Source organism: Siniperca chuatsi, linkage group LG9 (assembly GCF_020085105.1).
Source record: "Siniperca chuatsi isolate FFG_IHB_CAS linkage group LG9, ASM2008510v1, whole genome shotgun sequence".
NCBI lineage: Eukaryota > Metazoa > Chordata > Actinopteri > Centrarchiformes > Sinipercidae > Siniperca > Siniperca chuatsi.
The window spans coordinates 17,851,725-17,872,212 of record NC_058050.1 but is presented as its reverse complement, the minus strand read 5'-3'; the positions used below and the strand labels follow the sequence as shown (position 1 = coordinate 17,872,212).

The following is a 20,488-nucleotide window of genomic DNA, read 5'->3' as shown; positions in this document are numbered from 1 at the left end:
ATAACTGCTGAATGGTAATGCAATGCAATGCTAATGCAAGTCAAAAACTTACCTGACCTGACCAACATCACACCATCCCTGACTAATAGTGAACATCGACTGCAATCCCAGTTACTGCGAATAAAAAAACAAAAAACAGCATTATGTCATTTAAATTCCTTTCATTAGATGAGTATGTGGAGTTTTTAAAATATTGTATTGTAACTTTAAGACTCACGTCATCCTTCATATCCGTCCAGTGTTAACAGAGGAATGCACTAGCACACACCCAGCACACACACACCCAGTACACACCCAGCACACAAGCACAAACACTTTTTTTTTGGGATTCTCTGTCAGTTAACATTTATTTCCTGAACCTCAACGGGACACAGTGAGCATATTTATCCACTGCTTAAATAGTAAGACAACAAAAACAAACACACACACACAGTATGTGAGCAAAGTATCAATCCTCCTTAACAGAAACCAGTCAAGCAGTCTCCATAATTACCAGTTCGCTATCTGTGATGATTTATCTCTTGATTGCACGCGTTGATATACACACTGGCATGCACACGCACACATCAATCCATACACACAGTAGCTGATTTGTTCTCGTTACATTCCTATTTTTATTTCATATTAAAAAAAAATGTAACAGGATGGTGCATTGCCAAAACAATGAAAAATAAAATAATTAAATAAAAATCATTTAAAGCTTGTAAATTATTCTCCAGCTCAAGCAGTTCAGTCAGCAAAGAAGCAGAAATTAGCGCAGAGATCAGTGTAATACGAGCACAATAAACAGCTTGATAAGATTTGGATGGTTCATTTACAGTTCTGTGTTTATGCCTTCCATAGGTAAATGTTTCTCATACTATGTGATGCATTTGTGTGCTGAGTAAAAGGGAACAGACTGATACTTCAAATAAGCACCTATACTGTATGTTGTAATTCAAAATGCATTGCAGGGATTTCATAGACACATGCCATCTGTACATTTGCAGTAAGTGGTCAACTTTCTGGCAATATAGTAGTTTCTATTTATATGTTAACACTGCAAAGTCAGTCTTTTGAAAATAATTGTACAGTACATTGACAGTGGAGATAACTCCATATGTAATACATGAGGGTGAACATTAAGGATGACAATATACAACAAAGACTTTATCTAATGACATTTTGGATATACGAGACTAACGTTAAATCTACACATCAGGTAGATTGGACTCGATCAAATTAAAAGTGCTTTCTGTTGATGGTCTGATCTTCTCATTGCTGTCTGTGCAGAATCATTTTCATTGGTTGTAATGGTGCAACCATAAAAATTATGTTGTCTTGGGTTTAAATATTTCAGTTTATATAAGCGTAAAGCTTCATATAGCTTCACTGAAATGCTTTTTTCCCCTAAATTATTTGAGTGGGCATTTTATGCTGTTATTAGGGGGCCGCCTCAGCTTTAGTGAAATGCTGGAATAAGCATACAGTACAGAATATACTGTAGGTGTATAAATCTGTACAAAAAATATGTAAAATATTTTTGTTTTTTCTTGAAGTAAATTTTAAATGGAGAATCATGGTTCAAGCTTATGACCCAGGTCTGTATACATGACCCCCCTTATGTGTGCATAAAGAGCAGAATCAAGCAAATGCACATTATGACGTGGTGATATGATGCTGTCGATATTCTTCTTGAAAGGTAGCCCGGCATAACACGTGCAGCAGAGAGTGTCTGTAGATGATTGGGTTCAGTCACTGTAGCAGTAAAGGGGAAGCTTCATCGATGCCAAGCACAAAGCAGCAGCACCATGAGTGTACAGCAGTGAAGAGTCAGAAGCAGAACAGCTCATCTTGGATCAGTTTGAAGCTGCTGTGGGGCACACATGGCCGAGTGTCCTGCCTGAGTCTCCCTTTCACATCTTCAGTTTTGTTTCAAAGATGGGTTTTTGTGTGTTTGTGCATTCACTTTGTGAAAATAGGAAGGAGAAGAATGTGTCTTCTCCTCATTGTGTCTTTAGTTTCTTGCTGTGGGTCCCAGACTCCCGCCTTCTGGCCTTGGGGGCGTAACGCCTGGTGGAGATATGAGATGAAAGCAGGATTGTATTATTCAGCAACTTTGACAAAAGTCATTCACGGTGTTGTGCAAGTTTACAGTTCACAAGAGCTAGCTCAAAAACACCACCAAAAAAACCAAAAACATGAGCAAACGGCGCTCTTTGAGTAAACACAACAACAACACTGGTCATTCAGGTGGATGATGAATAGAAAACACTGGTGGTTGGACTGAAAACACTACCGGGTGTTTACATGTTCTGTGTAAATGTGCGTGTTTTGTAGCACTGAGTGTCCTACCTTCGCTGGTAGAGGTAGAGGAAGAAGAGGAGCTCATCTCTGAAGCAGGAAAGTTGGTGAGAGGAGGAGAAGGATCCAGATGAGGAGAAAAAGGAGGCAAAGGAGCACAGATCGGAGATCAGCGTGTTCACTCCCTGGTGGAGTGAGGAGAGGGGAGGAAGGAGGGTAAGAGGGAGAGGATAATGAACTCATCAACTGGCAAAAGCTGTCTAGACACTCAAATCTCAGTTGAATTAAAATGGCTTCTCTGACAACAGAAAAGCACTGAATTCAGCAGCATTCAAAGAAAAAGTTTGAGAACCAAAACAAAAGGTAATCTGCTCGTGGCTACACAAAGTATGTTACTGTTACTGTGATAGTTAGAGATAGTCACACTCACTCTGTACATCAACACCGTCCCCTGCAGGTGGCTCACAGACTTCAACTGGTCCAGAGAGAGGGGGTGGAGAAACACACAGAGCAAGTGTCATTGACAGAGACAGTTCATATAGTATATCAATATTTAAATTATTTAATTTCACTCATAGGTAGTTCATACACTTCTAAAGGCCTCTGGTGAAGTTGCAGGACAGACCTTGTGGTTGATGAAGAGCTGCGGGGCCATAGACAGGAAGCCAAAGGCATACACTCCTGAGAGGAGGAGAGTTAAAGTATCAATACACACAGCACACGAGGGGTTAATATAAAAGAAAAGTTATCAGCTTAATTTAATAAGGAAAACTGACAAGAATTCAATCAAGTAAAATTGAAAAACTTAATAAATGAACTGATGAATCGTATAGATGAGATTGTTTCACTGGTACAAATGGATGTAAGTCAACTCACCAGTCACCAGGCTGTTGATCAACCAGGAATAGTAACTGTCAACATAACACAATTTAATGTTGATCTAATAATCAAAAGTGCATATTTAGTACATGTTCTAACATTTTAATATATGAGCAGTAGCTGCTAGGTCCGTGTGCATAATGACAATCATGTTAGAACAGATTTTAAAACCAAAAACATCTTACTTTTATTCAAGAAACATTCAGGTCTGATTTGAATCTGACTGCTTAAAACACTTCAGTACAGCAGGCGGAGAGGAACCAAGATGTCACCAGGAAAGAGTTTGTATTGAAATGTTACAAGTAGACTGCACAAATGAGTGTGTGACATTTGGTAGCAGTGTAACAAGTCAAAATTTAAACTGTGTGGCAAAGCGGACAATTGAACACAGTGATGAGCTCACCTCTTTTGGCGTAAGTAGGCCAGTGAGAAAATAGCTCCACTGATACACAGAGGATAGACCAAGTAGGACAAGTATCTGGACGCCTAGAGAGAAAACCACAGACAAAATATTAAAATGAAACACAGACTGTGGCAGAACATAAAATCAGAGCTCTAACAGACAAGAAAAAGATGGAAACATACCTGTGTATCATACTCCACTGTCTTCCTTTCTTCTTCATCCAGCTTATTTACCTACACAGCAAGAGAGGAGGCAGTCTCAGAAAAACATGTACTGATTATCTGTATCACATTTTTCTCTACAATCAAATTCGATCACTCGACACACGTTAAAACTACTGTGGCTAAACGGCACCATACTCACATGGAGCTTGGAGCTTTTCCACTGAAACTGGATGTTGAACACTGTAAACACCTTCCATACCTGACGGGATGACAGATTAGTTTAGTGTTTTGTCCATTTTGATCTTTATTTGGCACTTTCTGTTGGAGGAGAGCGATTATACTAAATACCTCTACGCATGCTCCCAGTCCAACAGGAAGCAGCACCAATAGACTGGTCTCCTCTAGCAGGTGGAGGAAAATCAGCAAAGTACTGAGACTACGCCACAGAACTACAAAGAGAGAGGGGAGAGACAGAAGGAACAGTTAGGGCACCAACTTGAACCACTTCAACACTTTCCAGGCACTGTCTTACTGTGGTAGATCATTTACAGCTAAACTATAATTAAATGTTGTTCATAATTGCTGATAAGCCCTGTGCAACAAAGCCTTTAGTATTGCAAACTAGTTTAAAAAGCCAAGCTTGTATCATTTGATGATTTTCTTACCCGACTTCCTGGACATTCCCGCCATGCTCTTCTTTTTCCTCCACGAGCTGATGTCATTTTTAAGAGCCAAGAATTCACAGATGAGCTGTAGAAAACCACAGATGTGGAGAGAGAAAAGAAAACAAACTTTTAATTTTACAATGCTTCATTTGCAAAATGCCTGAGTTGCCACATGCCGCTCATGACACACTATGCTACGTATAGAGACTGGGATTTATAAAATACTTCACAATTCATGAGACAATGTATCAGGTGGATTCTAATGTGTACGGTATGGTGTTTTTTCTCTTACTTGCAGAGCTGTGATGAGTGCAGTCAACACTAACAGGTAGAGGTTGGAGCCCACCAAAGTCTCTTTAATCTCATCTACGTTCTCCTCTGTGAAGCCTGGATAAACACAAAGATGCAGCCTAAGGATTTAGTTCGATCTCCTGACTATGTGATATGAAAAGCCAAAGGCTGATATGTGTGCTAGATATTTAGGTCTAAAAAACTAGAACAGTCAAACCGTCAAAAGTCCTCAAACATATTGTGGTTCTATTACAATAAAAACATAGCTATCATTTGTCCTCAGAACTATTAATTGGACTTCTTCATACACCAAAATGTTGCAGACTGGAGACCACATCCTGCAGGAGGACCCATTTAATACCTTTTAAAATGCATAACTCGCCAAATCATTACATATCTGTTATCTTATCAGCTCACCAAACTGTCGCAGGGAGTAAACCACGTCCTGCAGATGCACCCAGAACCTGAATCCCCTTAAAGAGATTCCCTCGTAGGACACAGTCAGAGGCATCTGAACAGTGCTGCTGCTGATCTCCTATGAATGTATGGACAGAAAGAGGTGTACGGTCATGGTCATTTCATTCAAAACCCATTTATGAGACAAGGTTTTACTAATTTGTGTGTAAAATCATCCTACCACGAGGTCTCTGACTCTGAAGCTGAGCTCGTTAACCAGCAGCAGAGGGAGGTAGATCATCTGTCGGCCATCCTGAGAGCTGCAAGGAGAGTTTCATTTAAACACACACACACGTTGGCTCGGGGTGGATTCCTTTTTTACAGCCTGGTGGAGCTGCAAGGAGCTGAACAAATATTACGTAAAGATCTAGATTTGCCTAAACACTGATAAACAGTCAACACACCACTCACAAGTGTATTTCTACAGAGTAGCAATCAAGCTGGTAATGCTGCAGCGTATTTTCGGACTATTTGCTGTCTTAGAAGTGTGTCGTTTGCGAAAACCAGTGGTTGCCAACTTGGGGGGGATCTCTCCATGGGATCACATCATCTTTCCTGACTCCGTTCTAAGCTTTGCTTCTTCTTGTTAATTACTCAGTAATTTTATCTCCTGATGACTCTAAAAGTTATTCAAATAAAATAAATTAATCTGAAAGGGAAAAGTTACTCTTTAGCTAATTCTTCACAGCTCATGCGACCTGTGACGAGTGGCCGCAAATAGATATTGCTTCATTTTAGATGGCTGCTTTAAGAAGATCCCTGGCTGAAAGCTTTAAATGAATATCGCACAGACTTGAGGCCCATGTTTAATAAACTGTACAGAAAAAACATCTGCATATGTTTGATTTGCAGCCACTACATTAGGGTATACTGCTGACAAGCAGCAATAAAGCAGAAGCCAGCAGCACTTTGACTGATCACCTGGCTGTGACCTCCAAAGCTTCATGTGACTTACACTCTCATGTAGCGCCGCACATCACTAGGAAGCCCCGCCTTGTTGAAGGTGAAGTCCTCTGACATCATAGTGATTGACAGGTGAGGTCTCCAATGGGATACAGGATTCTCTGATCTGGGACTCGGCTTCTGATGGAGCCACAAAAATAACTTACTTGCAGCAAAGGCCACATGTCTAAATCTACTGTAAAGGTGACACGGTGGCTGGAATATAATAGGACCATAACATGATACTGAATCACATTTCACCTTCTGCATGTCTCTCTGCCCCTCAGTGTGAGTGGGAGGGATGTAGGTGGTGAGCTGCGCTGCGTAGTGGACTTCTCTGCTGTCCTCCAGAGGTGAAACACCGGCTTTGTGAACATACACGACCGCATACAGAGTGCCATTAGCTCGAGTCTCCTGTGGCAGAGAGACATTCACCTGCCTACAGAGAGAGAAAGATACAAGTGAGACAGTAAGTCAAAACAGCCAGCCCCATGGACAAATAAGCTTTTTTTGCTCTTAATAAATAATGCTCACCGGTATGTTGTTTGTGTTTTGTTTTTTTTGTTTTGTTTGAAATCTCTATATCTACAATGCAAGAGATTTACGCTCCTCTAATGGTAATGTAGGCTACTACTCCTTTCAAATAAACACTTGTATCCCCTGTTTGCAGCCACTACTGTGACTGAGATCGTTACTATTTACAGTTAATGGGAAAAACAACTTTATTTTTATGATTTCTTTTCTATATAACAACAAGCATGTTGCTGCTGCTGCTATGTAAAACAGCATGCTCATGCCATGGATGTGGTTTCTACAGTGTTACTCTTGTGGTGGAGCTTGTCTGATTTAAAATGTGCATGATTAACAGATGTATCAACATGTCAAACCCACCTCTCAAATGTAGAGTGTGGGTCAAATGGGTCTATTTTTACAGCAAGGTTGAGTTGGCTGTTGTCTGGCAGGAGGCAGGTGAAGACGCTCAGCTGGATAAAAAAAAAAGAAACGAGCAGAAGAGATTCAAAGCAGGCTTTCCATTTTTAGAAAAGCTTTGAGTCCAATTCCAAAATCAATGATACTGCAGAAATGACATTTGAGAGAGAAAAGAAATGACTATGTTTAAAATATGTGTACATGCTTATTTGCTTATTTTAATGATCGAACTGACCCATCAAACTAAACTTACAGAGGCGGAAATTACCACTCGGGAATTATTCAGCATTTTTGTGAAGAGAGATTGTTGTGAGACGGTGCATTTATAAGCTCAGATGTCCAGACTAATACATGGGGATAATATGTGGGGATTTCCTCCAGCCTCACAAACACGTTATCTCTTTATATTTAAAGAAATGAGCACAAAACTAATTTCATCTGAAAAAACTAAAGGCCAAAACCAAAAGTCGTTATTTTACTTGAATAACTGCCATGCAGACAACATGACTCGCCAAGGGATTAGGCTGAGCAGTACTGGCTAATAACCTGATGAAAAGGCACGGTGCACTCTGTTTAGTTATTCCCAACTAAATTAACAGGCCCGTGCGGTAGGGTCTTGTGCTGGATCTTACAGAAATTGAGTTTTGGTATCCCCGATTTGTCTATCTGCCACGAGGAGTGAGGAATAAGAAACAAAGGCCCGTGCTAACCTGTAGTCTGGGTCTTGCTGCCAGGTAGGAGGTGATGCAGAGCTCTCCTGAGCCTCTATCGCAGGGTTTAGTGTTGAGGAAGCCGTACAGCAGCCAGACGGTGTGGAGCATATACACCACAAAGACCCCGAGCAGCAGTTTAGCGATGGAGCTCCTTTTAGCGCCGCTGTCCGCGGGCTTGGAATAGCACGATGGGTACATGGCAGCTATTGATGCAGAATATCAACAACGAAATAATAAAATAAAATAAAAAATGGACGTGGTCTGGTTTGAGGACGGAACTGTTTATAATTGGATACAACGTCAACACAATGAAAGCCCCACGCTTCCTCGCTGCCACAGCATCCTTCCGGTTATCTGCATCCAGCGGAGAGATGCTGATGCTGACGTCAAGTCGGCGGCTGCGCATGCGTTTTACCAATCCTGCGTCCACATCTCGCGAAGCCGGAGCATCGCGCCCAGCTTGTTCCGGTTGCCACAAAAGCCCGAAATACTGTCAATAACAACCACAGCTTATTGGCTCGTATCTGTGATGGGCAGTTTTTGAGGGGAACAACTTTGCTGCGGGTCAGCTGTTGTGATATTACAGACAAAATAGAGACAAAGTTCTGAGACAGTTATTCTAGTTAGACTTTAATTTGTTGTGTTTTGGATTTTCCATGAGAAAACTGCGTATAAACATGGAATAAGTTAGGCATGATTAAATTAAAAATACTCATGGTATGTCAAAATTATGAGCCTGAAAGTCAAAATGATGATATCCTAACTAGAGCTGAAACGATTAGTTGATTCATCAATTAGTTCATTGACAATAATAAATCAGCAACTCATAATCAATTAATGGTTTCTGACATTTTTCAATAATTGTTTCAGCTTCTCAGATGTGAGTATTTGCTGCTTTTCTATGTCATATATGATAGAAAATTTTATATATTTGGTTTTTTGACTGTTGGTCAGATAAAACAAGGAATATGAGGACGCTACTTTGAGCTTGGAGAAATTATGATGGGCATTTTTTCTCTGTATTTTTTTGACATTTCGTAGGCCAAATGATTAGGCTAATTGATTAATTGAGAAAATAATTGGCAGATGAATCAATTGTGAAAATAATTATTAGTTGCAGCCATACTACTAACTCATAATTTTGATTCACTATCTCAGAGTTAAGTAATTATTAATTAAAACGTTACTGAGTTGAACTTTTGAGTTAATAAGTTTGACTTAGTAATAATAATTTTTACTTTATATTTCATAAACTTGATCGACTATCTCATAATTTTGATTTACCTTGAGTATTTTTTTATTTCTATTATGCGTACCTTTTCCTGGCGGGAATGGGCTTTCAAATCTGCGGTTCGGGATTTCGACCCATGACCTCCCTATTAATCCTGGTTATGGCCCTACCTGTACCTCAAGACTTACGTCAACTTTTGCAGTCCGACTGATTTACTTTACTAGAGACGATCTTTGGCAGTTGGTCCTCGTCACCGCGCGCGGTGCATTATGGTCCGGTGCAGCGCTCTTGCCTCTGCCCTCCTGTTTGCTAGTTCCTTCCATCATGCTAACCTGGACAACTGTGTTTTCGGACTAAAACACAGCCTAATGTGGTGATTGAGGGAAGTCTGTAGTTAGCGGCAGGTAACTGGCGTGCGTTACTCGTGTCTTCGTTTACTGTCACTACGAATTTTAAATGGAAAATTACTAAAAGCACAAGCTGTCCCTGATACTGGCTAAGATAACTAGCAGAACTTAATGCCCAGCTCTTTTGAAAGTTAGTAAGTAGCCGAGCTAAGGCAACATAGGACTAGCATTACAGGATGCTACGTCAACCAATATTTGCTCATACTGTAACTATTATGTACGAGTTTTCATTCCTGGTGTGACGTTACCTGCGGATCTGGACTGTTTTTAGCAAACAAACGGACGAGGGCACTGAGGGACACGCTCATCTTTTTACTCCTCTCCTGTATCCCCTTCTTTCTTTTCTTATGGAGGCTAAAGCTTGCCTTCCTTTTCTCCAGCATCATTCCCTGCTGTTGTGTGTTTTATGATCTCCTTGCTGCAGCAGTGGTGAAGATCAGCCCTCCAAACCCAGTATGGCAGTCTGTGTGAAGGCTGCGTGTTGTGGTGTGGAGATGAAACTACACAGGGTGCTGCGGGCTGGCTGTATGAACTGCCCTAGGATGCATCAACCATTTGGTGCGAACTTTTATCCAATGCGCCTTTTCAGTTCTGTTAGTCCTTTTTCCTCAAGAATGGGTGGGACTCGAACCCTCATCCTTTGTAGTGCTCGTAGAGTGCTCTACCCACTGAAGTACACTGTGCCACTTGGAAATAGGAAACTAGGATTGTACAGCAGAAGCTACAGTGATGTTAGTTCAAAAGCATTCTGCAGTCAAACAATGCCTGTGTCAAGATGTCAACCCTGGTCATCTCAGTCTGCTGCGGTGAGAAAGGAGAACCTGCTGCAAGGAGGTGCAACGTGGCCTGGTAAGAATGCGAGATCTTGATATGTTTTTCATATTTAAATACATGTCTACATTATTATAGGCCAATATTATCAACTGATAATATTGCTTTTCACAGATATATTGGTATTATGTGTCGGTGGATAAGTAACAAGAATTTGCTGTACAGAGATGCCAATATGTTGGAGGTGATCTAGAAACAGCTTGTTCATTACATAGTTTGTCCATAAGAGAGCACTGCCAAATGTATTCCTCAACTGTACAATGACCCCCTAAATATATTTCTTAGTCCCAACTCTGTAATAACCAACCATGTATTAATGCAAAAAATATCAGTGACATATTTTTTTGATATTTTTAACTCTAAAATATTGAAATCGGTATCGGTCTCAAAAATCCAGTATCACTCAACTAACTGTAGACCAGTTTTAACCAACACTAGAAGAACAGTTTAACCTTTGTCATTGAATCAGTTATGTTAAATTGGTAATTAAGACATCTGAATATGTGTTTCTACCTACTGTAACAATCTATTGCATACTGCTTTATGTTACGTACATATAATGAAATTGTATCAAAGCTGAACCCTGATAGAGGTATACTGAAATACAAAGAGGCTAGGCAGGGTGATGATGAATCGAAGTTATTTCACTGCAGGATTGTCTTTTCAACATACAATTAATTTGCCATTTTTTTGTAGCCACTCCCCGAAATTGTAGCTGATTATCGTAGTGATTTAACTTCTACAATGATGAGTATCAAGCCATAGAAATAACACTGGTCCCAACAATTATAGAGTACAGTATATTCATATTTTAATTCTCTTTATTGCTGTAGTCAAAGAAGGAAAGTAAACACAAGTAGTTGCAATCGTCCGGCTTTATGTGTGAAATTCTTCTTTTACATGTGGTTTAACTTTGTCTTTTTTTTAACAGTGTCGTTTATCCGCCGCAGAGTGACAGACGCCCCTGTTTCCAGTGTGCCTCCATGTTTTGTAGTGGTAAGAGATGCACCAATCTACTGTCACACATTATGTATTGAAATACATTAATAACTGTGATTGCTATAGGGAAGTAATCCGTTTCTTGTTTATTTGTTTCACAGATGAAGTTTGACCAAGAGGGAAATGTGACATCATTTGGTAAGTGTTGGAAAATAAACGTTATTAATCTTTGATTATCTTGCCTGCCGTCTTTTTATTTGAGGAGCAAAATCAAGGCTGTCATTGAGACTGATGATTCGTCATCTCTCTTATCCTGTGATATGACCACTCTCACTAGAGTGTATCATTTTCAATTTATCCCCGGAATACACTTTCTAATCTTAGCCATGCACAGGACATACAGTACACTGTTGCTCACCATTGCTTTGACCTGTGATGTGACCATCCCATCCTGGGTTGTGTTGGCCCCTCGTTTGTTGTCCTGCAGCAAGGTGTTTGGTTTTTTTTTTTTGCTAAAGAGGATGCTGAAAGCAGTAGATATGTTATTACCTCTGTGTATGGAGTCAAAAATATATGAAGTATTCTCTCTTGTCTATATTATAACCTCTCTTATTTCCTTTTCTCTTACAGAGAAGAAGAAAACGGAGCTTTGCCAGGAGCTAAGTCTTCAGGCCAGAGACCTTCGCTTTCAGCACAGTACCAGCCTCACTGCTAGAAACAACTGCATTATCATACGAATGGAGGTAATGCTCTCTTTCTCTCTTATGAGCACACTTTGTGATTGATGAGACATTTCTGTTCTCAACCAAATCTAGATCATCTTTGATCTGGCTGGGAAACATTTGGTTACCGTAAGTCTAAACCAAACCATTGATGATAATAATAATAATAGTAATGATAACAGTTTTTCTTTCATGGCATAGTTCTGTAACATTTAAATCAACTTATCTTGCTGATGCAGCAGTTATTACAACTCCATTTTAAACCAGAGGTATTCAGCCTGTTTGTAAATGAGACATGATGTCGCCAAGAGAATGACATGTGCAGTAAAATAATGAAAACTGGAGAAATGTGTGTAGCCCAAGGTTTCTTGAAGGCGTAGCATCATCACATTGTGTTCCACGTTGGAAATTATTGTATTTACCTATGTCTTACAATAATTTAAATAAAAATAAAGCTGTTTAGGGATTTATATACGAAAAAACATTAAAACTAAATATCTAGTGAACTAAAACTCAACGCATGAAGCTGACTTGGACCCTTAGTTACATTAAACTCAGGGGGAAAACTGGACTTACTTGTGAGGACATTCTTTAGCCCGCACCACAGTCGACTGTTCTCCAGACGGCATGCTGGAGATGGTGTAGTAGAAGAAGCAAGAGTCATCGCGGCTCATCATTTTACAGAATGCAATAATTTCATCTTTTGTCTCCACCATTGTAGCGGTGAGGTAGCCACATTCTTGGTCACACCTGATGATGAGTGAGACAACACAGTCAGTTCAAGAAATATGTCCCCTGGGAATAAAAAAAATCATCAACAAAAACATCTAAATTAGTCTAAACTGTGTAGTTTAGCTGCATCCATAGGTTTCTGAAGAGCCAGTGTGAAACTCAGTGTGGTGACTCCAGGCCATCGCCAACATGGAAGTGCCTGACTCCGCCGGCGGAGACGTGGAGCTGAGGCAGACCTAATGAAGCCTGGTTGCTGAAACCAGCCACCTGTGACGGCACGCACCTGTCACAGTTAGTTACAAATTAATAACGTATCACTCTGAAACGTCTTGCTCCAGCCTAAATTGTGAAGTTGGTTAGACTTGTTCTGTATCAGACTCGGCCTCGAACATGTACAGCCGAACCGAAGCCATAGTTACCGGCTGAAGCGGCTTTGTTTTGGATCACACTACCTTCCTCTCCAGGACCCGCCCTACTCTGCTTCTGATTGGCTAATAGTCCATACCTAGGTATTGCGCACATGTGTAACTCCTAATAAAGATCGAATAGAAGTGAGATGGCTCCCTCGGTAGCTAAAACGGAGCGTTAAAGACACGGGGTGAAAAGAGGCGCTGCAGAATGAGCAAAAATATGGTGTTTTTTGAAAATTAAACCCTGTAAACCTATTCTGGTACAACTCCAAAATAAAATTATGAACCTGAAAATGAGCATAATATGACCACTTCAAGACAAACGGTGTAGATTTTGATGCAAGGCAGGGGCGGCTGGGGTTGGCCGGCTGGATGTGGCTTGGCTGCACAGTGTGGGTCTGGCGTTGGTTGCTTCGTGGTGTTAGCTGATTGGGTGATTTGCAAACGGCAAGCTAGTTAGTATCATGCAGCCAATGGTTCAAATAAAATAGGAACGTTACAGTATGACTGTAATTTATTTTCCAACATTCAGTGTTAATTTCAGCGTTCAGTCTCGTGTATGTCACTGTTGGCTGATGCCCAGGATGATGCTCGCTCGCGCCTACGGAGTGCTAGCGCAAGCAACAGGATGCTGACTGCAGTTTACTTAACGACCAAAGGTGTCATTATTAACAAGGGTTTTCTGAAAGTTACATATTGAACTTTTAACAGTAATTCGTTTTGAAATTAGAAATATGACAAAACAGTAAGTATCTGCTGAAGAATAATACAATTCAAAAGGACATTCATGGTGCTGGCCATTTCAAGAGTTCCTTTCTTTAAGGGAGAGTTATGTATTTCTTCTTTTTGCTGAAGGGAGAGTAGTCTAAATATTTTTGTGAGAGTGAGGGAGGATTTAGTGATTGTAAGTTATCCCTCCAGAGAGTACATCGTTTTTCAGCAGCTCCCACCTTCACTATATTACTACTACAGTGAGTGGTTTTGCTTTCTGTACATGTGTCAAATAAAGGGACAGTGACAGCTCAACAAAAAATGGTTGGAATATCCGGTAAACAGGACCCATTATTTTGTTATGTTTGCTGTTATTTAGGTCATTTTTGGCAATTGCTCATTCCAAGTCTGAATTAGCTTTTTGCTATTCTGACTACTGGTCTGCACTTCATTATTTCAGAATTGATTTCTATTTTGTATTCATCAAGGTATGTGGCATTGGTACATGCTATATACTTCTTATACAAATAAACATTAAATAAATAAATTCTACTTTAATAATCTCTCTACGTCAATGTGTTTCTACATATTACTTTTGCTCATACTACTAATATTTAATCATATATTAAGATGATCTTACACTCACAGAAGCCTTCCACGCACTTCCCCCTACCACTGCACACAGGGGCATTCGGGCCTGAGCAACAGAAGTCTTCATTTGGTGAAATAAATGAATCAGTGTCCCTCTGGCACTGTTGTCCAGTCAGTCTCTTTGTCTTCATAGGACTCATTTTATCTCATTGTTCAATTTGGGGATTTTTCTGATACTCAGCTTTTTGACTGTATATTGACAAAAATATACATAGCAAAGGGCCACAGGCTGGAATCGAACCCAGGCCACTGCAGTAAGGATTAACTTAATGATACACACTCTACCAGGTGAGCTAGCAGGACACCCTATGTTTCAATGTTTTCTAAAGCAGCTAACCTCCCCCCTCATCCCTCTGTTTCTCCACAGTCTTTGAAAGCCATCGTGACCCCACAGTCCCTTTTGGTGTTGGATTTTCGTGGTCTTGGATTAGAACGTTGGTTGGTCCTGGACCTGGCCCCTCAGCTAGCATCACAGACACACTCTCTGCCCTTCGAGTTCAGAGCACTGGAGGCCATACTGCAGCACAAGGCAAGACAGATTAGAGAAAATATGTGTGTCTGTGTATTTAAGCATGTTCTAACCTAGATACAAAATCTGCTTGTAAATCTATATATATATATATATATATATATATATATATATATATATATATATATATATATATATATATATATATATATATATATATATATATATATATATATATATATATATATATATATATATATATGTATATATATATATATATATATATATATATATATATATGTGTGTGTGTGTGTGTCTTCATGTATCTGTGTCAACAGGTAAACACTCTACAAGCTCAGCTGAATGATGTCGAACCAGTAATATTGGACACATTGGAATCCCTAGTGGATCCTAAAATCCTTTCCGCTGATAGAAGTAAACTACATATACTACTGCAGAACAGTAAGAGGTAAAGCACACAACCATATACATTGACATAGTTTGTAAATCCTCTTATAAATTAGGGTAGATAGCATCAGGATTTTCTAAATTATGGATATGAGTAACTGGGTCAGCATATCTGGGACTGGACTGATTTTCATCAGTCAATCAAAATACTCCTTCACCTTTGATGATTACTTTTATAAAGTTTCATTAATCACGTGTGGCATGCCTCAAGGCTCAGACTCAACGTGGCAATGTTAGACCTAAACATTTACAGATCATATTCACATATTTTGTTTTGTCTGTCTCTCTCGATTCTCGAACTCTTGTCTCTTGTGCCTCTGACAGCTTATCAGAGTTGGAGACGGACATAAAAGTTTTTAAGGATTCCTTGCTGAAGATTTTGGATGAAGAGGAGATCATGGAAGAACTCTGTCTGACCAAGTGGACGGACCCAAGAGTTTTGTATGTTATACACGCACTCACATACACTTACATGAATGCTAAAAGCAGGTCTCTTATTAAAAGCTCCTTTAAGCTCTCAGTGGCTGCTGTAAAAGATAAGAAAGGATAAGACTTTGCTGATCCCCAAGGTGTCAAAGTCTTTTTCCCCTTCAAATAGTGTTTTTCTGTATTATTGTCCTCATTAGTTGGGTTAGGGTTTAGGTTAGATAATAATTAGGCGTTGCAGAGATAACTGGTTGGGGTTGGGGCTACTGTAGAAATATGGCAGTGCAACAATGGCTCATTCTAAGGAAATGAAAGCTCCCTGTTCGCGTCATCCGGTGGACCCAGCGGTGCTATCAGAGTTTAGCCTAACGTTAGTAGCTCTGACCGGCTGTTTGTAGAAGTTGGGGAAGTTTGGGAGGGGGAGTGGGAGTGGTCTTGGAAGGCAACGGGCCCAGTGCATTCTGGTTGTTTTAGGTTTTCTACCTTTTGAGCAAAAGGGAATACCACAGCCCTTTTTCTCTGTTTTCTCTAGTCATCAAGTACCAATTTCAAAAACATTTGCATCTTTCTACTGCATACAGCCCAGTTTTATGAAAATACCATCTTTCCAGTGGTGAAATGTCCCTTTAAGTATATTTCCAGGAGCCCAAAAAGAACAATAGGTGTAAAGAAAGAGGAAACTTAGATACAATAGGGGAAAACGTGAAAAATGTACGACCACGAAGGGACTCGAACCCTCAATCTTCTGATCCGAAGTCAGACGCCTTATCCGTTAGGCCACGCAGTCAGATTAATACTCTATGAACAGATATATTGTTAAGTGGCACGTACGAGTGATATAAAAGACAACTCATTTCCTCGTAGTTACAAATTTATTTTTGGTACTAATTAAATTCACGAGTCATACGAGTAATGAATAGCGTGGCTTTCAAGAGCAGGAAGAAAGATAGTTTGACTTAAGAGTTATAATGTCTAAATCTGAATTAATTTGGAATGTATATACTTTACTAAAATAAAACAAAATAAACTATAGTAAAACAATTTTAATACGCTGTTCACCATCACCATGGCTTTTTACTGAGAGGTCGAACCCCAGCTTCTTTTTGCCATGGCAACTTACTCAGCTGCCTCAGGATCTTAAATGGCAGCTGTTGTCAGGGGGAACATCGTCTGTTATAACACAGACACAGTCACAGTGTGACATTACCTACTGTATATTCTCTCGTCCATATTCATGACTGTAAATAGCCTTTAAACGCCTCCCATGTACGTTTTGTGTATCGCTTTGTATCAACACGTTTTTAAACATCTAACTTCACGTCCCGATATATTTCTGTAGTATATAGGTTATAGTTTCGGGTCGCCTAACGTAGCTCCGTTTTTTCGTCTGCTGATTTCTGACAGCAGGACTTGAAGCTCCCGGGAGCTGAGGTGTGAAATTCTTCCTGTCACTCTTGGGTCGGTGACATTTTGATTTACACTGACCTTTGCGCTCCTACCCACGAACAGGTGGTAATCATCAATTAAAACGAGCAATTTACGAAGAGTTTGTGCTTTTGAGACAGTTTGGTGAATCCAAGTTGAAAAAACTCACAGAAAAAAAAGGTACGAGAGATTTAGGATAGCAATATGACAATGTTCTTGCATGAGGCCTGTTGATTTTTGGATAAGATATTTTAAGATTTTTTCCCGCTGGGATATTTATTGTCTGACTGCTTAAGACAAGGACTGACACTATTTTATTTTTATTTTTTTACGTGAATGTCTGCCTTTCTAGTGAAGAGAGCAGTTTGGGTATTGACCACGCTGAGGAGATGGAACTGTTACTGGAGAATTACTATATGCAGGTAATGCTACATTTCTAAAGCCCCCAAATATTAATTAACAGTTAGATATAAAAATGTTTCACTTGTCCTTAACAATGCTCAACAATGAATTAATGTAACCATATATTGACATTTTGAATAAAGTCCACTGACTCCAGTGAAGCAGAATTGTAGTAGAGGGACATTGTTAAACCTGTCCACTCCCTCTTATTTTGTTTGTTTAATATCAAAAGCACTGAAACACAATGTTAAATGTGATCTACATGTAATGCACAGTGAGTGAGTTGTTGATTGTGTTGAGTGTTTGTTGTGAACTGCTCCATACAGGCTGAGGAGCTTGGGAACAAGACCAGAGAGCTAAAAGTGCTGATAGATGACTCTGAGAGTGTCATCTTCATCAATCTGGACAGGTATACACACACACGCACTTATTGGGTATACAGTATGTATACATACAGTATGTGCATGCATATTTTTGGATAGTGGCAAACTCACAACACCGGGATTATAAGGCCTATAAGGGGAGCTGCCATTTTAAAATTGAACATTCAGTCACATTTAATAAACCCAATCGTATTCTATACAAAATATTTGGACTGTTAAAAATGTCTATTAATAAAAGTTGTTTTCTTGCCATTTACAGGATTTAAAACTGCTTTGATAATATTGGAACTTGTAAAATCATTCCTCATGTTTATAATGGCTATTAAATGATCCCTTCCTAATGTACTTTGAATATAAGTGATGGGGTACAAAAAAACGCAGTCTTCATTTTGTGCAAAAAATGGATTTAAAAGTTTATTTGAATCTGATTTACAGCAAGCAAAATCGGTTTCAATGTGCATATGGGCACCTGACTATTGTTTTGTGACAGACTTGAAAAACTGTGAACCTATCCTTTAAGCTGACCCATGAAAGACATAATTAAAGAATCTTGAAACACACTGGCTCTGCATGTGCTCTCTGTTTTATTCCAGCCATCGTAATGTGATGATGCGCCTGAATCTGCAGCTGACGATGGGGTCCTTCTCCCTTTCCTTATTTGGTCTGATAGGGGTGGCCTTTGGAATGAACTTGACATCGTCCTTTGAAGAGGTGAGACAGCTTCCTGCTAAAGAATTGTATCATATCTAGAATTTGCAGCTTCTCAAATGTGAGGATTTTCTTTTGCCTTTATGTTTTGGACTGTTAGTCGGATAAAATGAACAACTTAAAGACAAAACTTTGGATTTAAATCATTTCTAATGGGCATCTGTCATTTTTGACATTTTACAAAAAAAAGAGATTAATTGATTTTAATTAAAAAATGGTTGGTAGTTCAATAATAAAAGTGAATTTCAAAGATGTTTGTTTTAATCTATTTGAAATCAGTTTAGTCATTACATTTTGTTTATGGACATGTGCACGCAGACCTGCTTGTGTCTGTTGCTGCAATGTTGTCTGAGTTTGTATACTTTTCATTTATGTGTTTGCCTGTTTGTGCTTATCACCAGGACCCTCGTGTTTTCTGGCTGGTAACAGGCTTTATGTTCTTGGGCAGCGGGCTGATATGGAGACGACTGCTCTCATTTCTGGGACGACATCTAGAGCCTTCCGTACCCCCACTAGTAATACATTTTTTATTTTTCATTAGATGCTTGATATAATAGTGTATTCCTTTTACAGTTCATTGTGTACAATATGGCACTATGGCACCTCATATGGTGAATACAAGTCTTCCATCTCGGCATGTACTAAGGCCACTCCTCACCCCCAATTGCTGATATAAATTACTGAACATAATTTTATTTAATAATGCCAGATGAAAACGTGTTTAAAGAGTGTCATTTCTCCTGTTTGTGATACAGATCCCTCCAGTTTGGAAGAGAAATATGAAAGCATCAGACGTCAAGGCGGGAGTCAGATGATGTTCTACCTCCGCCCTGTAAAATGCCACAGACCTCCTACAGACTCTACAGCTTTAAAGACGATTGTTTTACCCCCCTGGACCTCCTGAATTCTCTACAAAGGCTGGAAATGTTCATTGTTTTACTCTTCCATGACTACAGCAGAGACTGAGACTGCATCAAAATGTCTGGAGACTCCAATGTGTTATGTATCCTTCTGTGTACCCACCATTTCTTGTACTATGTTGGGGTTATTTCAGATACTTGATTCGATGTCTTCATGTCTAATCATATCATATCTTCATATATGTGGATAAAACATGTGGGCACAGAGTATTAATCTGTCATCACTGGTTTTCAAGCAGTGGATGGATGCGTGGGCGAGTGGCAGCATTGGAACTGAAACAGATCATCTACAAACAACAAACTAATATGACAACCACCTTACATGCAGTTGTACGTTCCCTCATTTCATAGGTGAAAAAAGCGTGTTCAAAGGATTAAATCCTACTAATTTAATTTAAATAAATGTGAACCAAATTCATGTGTAAAGTCTATTGTTAATGTTTATAAAGTGTTATTTCCTCTACGGTCAGTATGTAAGTAAGAATTTGCCTTTGTTAAGCTGAGTGTGCAACACTGTAACATCAGTTAGATTATAAGGACTTTGTCTAAATTCCTGAAACATTTACTGCTCTGAAAAACAAGGATTTATCAGATAATCTGGTATCTGATGTGATTGTCAACATAACATTAATATTAAAAGCAAAAGCAAATTTTCAGGTATTTCTGACGGAACAATGGCGGAGCTGCAACAGCAATTAGTCCTTAGCCTGAAAAAAACATATTCGCAGTTTGGTTTGTTTTGATATTGTGTCTCACTTTGTTACTGTGAGTGTATCAAATTCACGTTTGCCCAAAAATTAAAGTATCTTAATGCATGAGGAACTTTCAGGAGTATGACTTTAAAGCCGTTAAAGCTGTTAGTATTCTAAATGTTAAAGGCAAAACCTCAATGACAACGTATAAAAACTTTATGCAAAAGTAAAGCTT

General features: G+C 39.3%; 2 protein-coding genes and 1 non-coding gene across 8 annotated transcripts; 1 reads left to right on the top strand and 2 right to left on the bottom strand.

Moving 5' to 3' along the window:
- Positions 1–315: 315 nt before the first annotated feature.
- Positions 316–8,981, bottom strand: LOC122881577 (cleft lip and palate transmembrane protein 1-like protein). Of its 6 annotated transcripts, none has more exons than XM_044207933.1 (17): positions 7,724–8,981; positions 6,975–7,066; positions 6,345–6,522; positions 6,097–6,221; positions 5,323–5,401; positions 5,103–5,220; positions 4,687–4,781; positions 4,395–4,479; positions 4,078–4,178; positions 3,929–3,988; positions 3,748–3,798; positions 3,566–3,648; positions 3,160–3,194; positions 2,873–2,964; positions 2,714–2,758; positions 2,335–2,468; positions 316–2,052 (listed from the first exon to the last, which is right to left on the bottom strand). In XM_044207933.1, exons 1-17 carry the CDS (start codon positions 7,922–7,924, stop codon positions 1,986–1,988), a joined length of 1,641 nt encoding a protein of 546 aa, XP_044063868.1. In that variant the 5' UTR covers positions 7,925–8,981; the 3' UTR covers positions 316–1,985. The 6 variants fall into 6 exon arrangements, with proteins under 6 accessions (XP_044063868.1, XP_044063867.1, XP_044063870.1 ...); XM_044207932.1 differs by having other exon boundaries at positions 588–2,052; positions 6,097–6,224; XM_044207935.1 differs by having other exon boundaries at positions 588–2,052; positions 2,909–2,964; positions 6,097–6,224.
- Positions 8,982–9,241: 260 nt separating this feature from the next.
- On the top strand, positions 9,242–19,979 carry mrs2 (magnesium transporter MRS2). The gene is made up of 12 exons (XM_044207939.1): positions 9,242–10,213; positions 11,127–11,191; positions 11,296–11,332; positions 11,765–11,877; positions 14,728–14,889; positions 15,168–15,298; positions 15,622–15,738; positions 17,501–17,570; positions 17,877–17,959; positions 18,527–18,644; positions 19,043–19,156; positions 19,397–19,979. Exons 1-12 carry the CDS (start codon positions 9,820–9,822, stop codon positions 19,454–19,456), a joined length of 1,464 nt encoding a protein of 487 aa, XP_044063874.1. The 5' UTR covers positions 9,242–9,819; the 3' UTR covers positions 19,457–19,979.
- On the bottom strand, positions 16,438–16,510 carry trnar-ucg. The gene has a single exon. It is a non-coding gene; the product is annotated as a tRNA-Arg (tRNA).
- Positions 19,980–20,488: the final 509 nt, after the last annotated feature.